The sequence below is a fragment of the Cyprinodon variegatus genome, unplaced genomic scaffold (genome assembly GCF_000732505.1).
Source record: "Cyprinodon variegatus isolate N-32 unplaced genomic scaffold, C_variegatus-1.0 Scaffold535, whole genome shotgun sequence".
Lineage (NCBI taxonomy): Eukaryota > Metazoa > Chordata > Actinopteri > Cyprinodontiformes > Cyprinodontidae > Cyprinodon > Cyprinodon variegatus.
The window spans coordinates 565,549-571,365 of record NW_015150988.1 but is presented as its reverse complement, the minus strand read 5'-3'; the positions used below and the strand labels follow the sequence as shown (position 1 = coordinate 571,365).

The 5,817-nt window shown below is 38.5% G+C and overlaps 1 protein-coding gene across 2 annotated transcripts in view; it reads left to right on the top strand.

Annotated features, from left to right (window-relative positions):
* Positions 1-573: 573 nt before the first annotated feature.
* LOC107095306 (secretory carrier-associated membrane protein 4-like) overlaps positions 574-5,817 on the top strand; it is a 14,840-nt gene continuing 9,596 nt past the window's right edge. Inside the window, exons 1-5 of one of the 2 annotated variants that reach the window (XM_015391328.1) lie at positions 574-703; positions 1,218-1,236; positions 1,328-1,456; positions 1,565-1,721; positions 3,980-4,081. In XM_015391328.1, coding sequence (XP_015246814.1) covers positions 1,230-1,236; positions 1,328-1,456; positions 1,565-1,721; positions 3,980-4,081 — 395 coding nt within the window. In that variant the 5' untranslated portion in view covers positions 574-703; positions 1,218-1,229. Of the gene's footprint in view, positions 704-1,209; positions 1,237-1,327; positions 1,457-1,564; positions 1,722-3,979; positions 4,082-5,817 lie in introns of both variants that reach the window. The other variant, XM_015391329.1, reaches the window with a different exon arrangement.

The following is a 5,817-nucleotide window of genomic DNA, read 5'->3' as shown; positions in this document are numbered from 1 at the left end:
ATTTCTGATATTAAAGACAAAATTCTGAGATTAAAGACAGAATTGGGAGAAAAAAGTCAGAATTCTGAGATTAAAGACAGAATTGGGAGAAAAAAAGTCAGAATTGGGAGAAAAAAGTCAGAATTCTGAGAATAAAGTCAGGATTCTGAGATTAAAGTTAAAATTCTGAGATTAAAGACACAATTGGGAGAAAAAGTATGAATTCTGATAAAGAAGTCCGAATTCTGATTTTTTTTTCTCATACTATACTGAAATAAAATTTTAAAATCAGTTAACCTTTTTTATTTTTTCTGTGGACCTAATCCTCTTCCGTACTATTGACAGAAAGTTCGGACTAACCCAATGACAAAATGTGCCAATTGTTTTATTGATTTATTTTTTCAGTCACTTAAACATTTGAAAAATTCCAAGCTGATCATAAAGCTGTTTACATTTCTTGGACTGGGTGGAGAGGGCCGTTATCGCGTTGAAGTCACGCGATTTCCGTTTACCGTTCAGGTGCGCGGTGGGAATTGTAGTTCTTTTGAAGCTCCTAACGGTGGAAGCGCGTGAACCAGAGGAATAGTCTGAACTACAGAAGGACGCGCAGCACAGCGCAGCCGTGGAGCGTTTAACTGGGGTCGGCAAAGCGCATCCAGAGTGATTCCAGGACCCCTGCGGCTGTCGACGGAAACGGGAGGAGATAAACAGAAACCTGGTAAAAGTAGCGCTTATTTTATAACGTTTATTATTCACGTGACAGCCGGAGCGGACACTTTTAATCCGCGCGCACGCAGTCGGTCAAACAAAGCAATGAAGAGACATAAAGAGACAGTTGTCTCCTCTTAGTTGGACTACCGGAGCAACAAGGGGAATAGCTGCTTTTCCCTGCATGCTGCCCCTCACAACGCGGGCTTTAGATAAGTTTAATTGCTTATATAAGTCACTATTGGGTTATAAAATTAGTCACCACTTTGACCAAAGTCGAAATGAGCAGAGAGGATTTCTCGTTGATTCTTTATTTTTAAATGTATTTTTAATTATCTTAACTACCTTCAAAAAGTAAAATATCTGAATGTTTATCACTAAAACTGCAGGTAAATAATATACCCTGCACACCCATAGAGAAAGAAATCAATAATAATAAAATTACACACATGTGTAAATATATTTCCTTAAATGAATTATTGTAAACATGAATACTAACATGTTGTTGTTGTTTTTATTTAGGAAAAAAGGGGGATCTAGCTATGGCAGGTTTGTATGCTCATTAAGTTGACATTCATTTCCCAGATTGATAAATGGTTAAGAAATGAGGCTGACAGTGGATCTTTGTTTCCTGTTCCAGAGCGAGTAAATAACTTCCCTCCTTTACCAAAGTTCCTAAGAATAAAGCCATGCTTTTACCAAAACATCGATGAGGAAATCCCTGCTCCTCACAAGCAGCTTGTGCGCAGAGTTTACACACTTTGGATGAGTAAGTAGTTCAGAAACCTTTATCTTAAAGAAAACCTTCTTAAAAAAATGTCTTTTCTTAGCTTGAAATCACTCATTTCCTCCCATCCTTTTCCTGTCTGGTCTTCAGTGTATTCGGCCACGCTGTGCATAAATGTCATCTCATGCATTGCTTGGTGGGCTGGAGGGGGAAGTGCCACAAACTTTGGTTTCTCCCTGCTCTGGCTCCTTCTCTTCAGCCCCTGCAGTTACACATGTTGGTTCAGACCACTCTACAAAGCTTTCAGGTAAATGGGGCCACTTTTAAATCCAATTAAAACATGTCATGCATTATTTAGAGCTTTAATTTAAACACGAGTGCACTGAGAAATCTGCACGCAAATACGTTTTGCCACAATTGAAGCTTTTCTTTTGCAACCATAACCTCAATGTGTTTTTATTGGCATTTTTTAATAAAGGGTCGGTCTGTTTGCCACCGACCCTGGCCACTTATTATGTCCAGGACAAAAAGCATGACCACATTATGCTTCTTTCCCCACCATGTTGCTCCATTAATAGTGCTTGGGCGTCATGACGTAATTACTTTGCGTGGCCGCCATGTTGATGGCCTCCTTTACCGCTGCTCAGACTACTGCCTACGATTACCGCGTACTGTACTCCCTCTCAGCCGTGTTTTAATTTGATTAATTTCACCTTAACTTGATTTCAACCATGGTAAACCGTTGCTGTATTGTGGGCTGTAACAACGCAACACATGATCGCCATGGGAAAAACATAAAAAAGGGGTTAACTTTCTACCGCTTTCCTGCCTGGAGGCGCAACCACGTAGTCCAGGTGTCAGAGATAAAGAGTCGTCGGCTAGCTTGGATCGCAGCTGTAAGACGACCGAACATAACTTTCCACAGTATCCCGATGTCAATGAGAGTGTGTTCCCTGCATTTTTATTCTGGTAAGTTAAAGATGCACGGTTTTATTTTATAGCCTACAGTGTTTCTTTCGTTCAAAGTTGGGATCTTTTACGGGAAAATAATAAAAACAGCAGCGGGAAAAGGCTCAAATATGTGAGAAACCCGGAGGGTTTAGGGAGGGTTGGCAGTTAACGTTACTGACTACACCTTTGAAACACATAGCAGCTAGTTAAAGGTACATTACATGTGTGAGTGGTTGTTAGCATTAGCAGTTACTAAACTAGCAGGTTCCAGAGCCCGTCTAAGCACAGCTTACCTTTGTATGGATTACTGTGTTCCCACTGTTTGCTGGCTTTATGATCTGCAGCTCCTGAACCCATCCATTCATGAACTGCACATGAGACTCCAAGGACTTGTAGCTTCGGAACTGTTTTGAAGTATAGGCGCTCACTCATCGGTGCTCCACTCATTGTTTGGAACTTCATATGGATCCAAATTATTAATAAGGCTGATTTTGTCAACATACCGGTCCCTGGCTTCTCTATTTAATGTTTCCCGGTAAATTCCTGATCCTTTTTGGGATTTTAACATCTTTTTTCTCTCTACTTCTACGTCTCTTCTTTCAACAACAACATTGTATCAGAGCTATGTTTACGTTAGCGTAGCCCTCAACATGGCTGCCACGTCCCACAATGCAACGCGGATCCCAAGCCCTATACGGTGCATTTAAGGTATTGGTTTGTCAGAAATTCTGAGCCATGATTAATGTTTTTAAACCCAACCTTTAGCGCTGTAGCTGCTGTATTTCTTGGTCCCAGTGATGATGGTTGTTCTCTAATGTTGTTTAATAAACATCTTAGGACTTCTCAGAACAGATGGATGTAAATTAACATTTAATCGGATTAATCGATTATTGAAGTACTGGTCAACAAATGTAAAACATCTTACAACATCTTTAGCTGACAGAGCAAACCCGCTTAGAGCAGTAATTATATCAAAATTGTAATAAAATAAGTAAAGATTTTGCATTTTTTGTCAATCAGTATGCTCTATTCAGAATTCCTTAAGTGGAAAAGTTTCAGTTTCACCTGGTTTATTTTGTAAAAAACCTTCTTTAGGAACCTTTGGCTATCCGATTATTAATCGATTAATCAAAAAAATAATTGACAGATGAATCGATTAGCAAAATAATTGTTAGTTGCAGCTCTAATGTAAATAGTGGAGCGAATAACATTTTCTTTAGGCTTAATGTAATCAAATAGACTGCATAAAACGCGCCATTTAGAAAAAAAAGTTTCAGATCTAATTCAAACATTGTTAATTGTTTAAATGTGATACACTGTGATGAAACTCAAAATGTGTGATTAAGTTTTTCATAATTTAATTTTGATTAGTGATACATTTTAGATATTCAGTCGGTGGTTCAGTCCAAAAAAACCAAAATTATATGTGATGTTTTTTATGTGATGTAGTCAAAAGAGATCTTTACTTTCGATTTAAATGTGCAGCCTGTTGTTTTCCCTCTTTTTGTTGATAGGATCAGTTTGCATGGTATCACTGGTCCATAAAATGTTTGCAGTGAGAAAAAGAATGAAACAAATGTAGGTTGACCGTGTCTTTTCCCATGTTATCCACAGGGCTGATAGCTCCTTCAACTTCATGGCCTTCTTCTTCATCTTTTTCCTTCAGTGTGTTTTGGCCCTTATCCAGACTATAGGCATCTCTGGATGGGGAACATGGTGAGTCTGAACTGAAGCAATTTTACAGTATTTCCTTTTATATTAGCCTGTTGTTGCTGTTTTTATTTTATCATCTTAAATGATCTTAAAGACTTTTTCTACACAAGTAGAAGGGAACGATGCTTCTAAGGCACATGCATTTATATTATTGTGTTATAAAGAAGTTTGCTTTATAGATTTAACTTGTTCAGATGTGTCTTTAGTGTTATGTGCTGTGTTGCGGTGTTAGGCCTCTACTCTCCAGGTTTGTTGTGCCGTTATTGTCCTGATATTTAATGTGTAAACACCAGAGTGTAGACAAGGTGAGGAATTAAAGGTTAAGGATCAGTGTTGTAGGTATAAGTTCTAATTTTATCTGATTATTTATGTATTTGTTTTGCATGTAGGGATGAATCTTATGAAATACTGCAGAAATATCAGTAGAAACAGACTTATTTACAGCAGCCTAAATTGTCACAGTCCTTTCAGCAGCAGCGCTCAATAATACAAACACTCAGCCCCTCCCCTCCATGCAGTCGCTCACCTGACTAAAACAATGTGCTGCTGCTGGAAATTTTAAACGCTGCTTACAGGCAAGTTTAGCATAGGGAAAAAAGAAAAATCACTAACTCAACCTATTTTAGCAGAAGGGCAAACACAGATGTTGGGTTAGGTTAGCTTTTCATAATAAAAAGAAATTCATATTAAAATAAAAACAAGCCTTTGATGTATCTTGAATGTACAATTGAGTACAATAAAGAGCTCAAAACGGCACATTAGCTACAGACCCCCCCCCATCCCCCCCACCTGCTTTATACAGAGAAAACTCCAGGTATTCGGCCACTTTCTGTACTATCTTAAGACAATCTGAACCACAGAAACAGCCTGATAATGATAACAGCGCAATTTCTGAGAAGATAAATATTTATAGGGCTGGTTTAACACTAGTAACTGCTATATGTCCAAGTTCAGATTGTAAGGCTGATTTGAAGGATCAATTCAAATGAGAAACCAGTGACGTGTGTGTAACAGTGCATGGATATGGAAGTAAATATGTGCCACTGGGATTTAAATAAAAAATGTCACTGAAATATAAATGTTGTATGTTTGTACTTAATCTTTCTGTGTTAAAATACACTACCGTTCAAAAGTTTGGGGTCACCCAAACAATTTTGTATTTTCCTGAAAAGTCACACTTATTCACCACCATATGTTGTGAAAAGAATAGAAAATACAGTAAAGACATTTACAAGGTTAGAAATAATGATTTGTATTTGAAATAAGATTTTTTTTTTTTTTACATCAAACTTTGCTTTCGTCGAAAATCCTACATTTGCAGCAATTACAGCATTGCTGACCTTTGGCATTCTAGCTGTTAATTTGTTGAGGTAATCTGGAGAAATTGCAGCTCCCACAAGTTGGATTGGTTGGATGGGCACTTATTGCGTACCATACGGTCAAGCTGCTCCCACAACAGCTCAATGGGGTTCAGATCTGGTGACTGCGCTGGCCACTCCATTACCGATAGAATACCAGCTGCCTGCTTCTGCTCTAAATAGTTCTGCACAATTTGGAGGTGTGTTTAGGGTCATTGTCCTGTTGTAGGATGAAATTGGCTCCAATCAAGCAGTGTCCACTGGGTATGGCATGGCGTTGCAAAATGCAGTGATAGCCTTCCTTATTCAGAATCCCTTTTACCCTGTACAAATCTCCCACCTTACCAGCACCAAAGCAATCCCAGACCATCACATTACCTC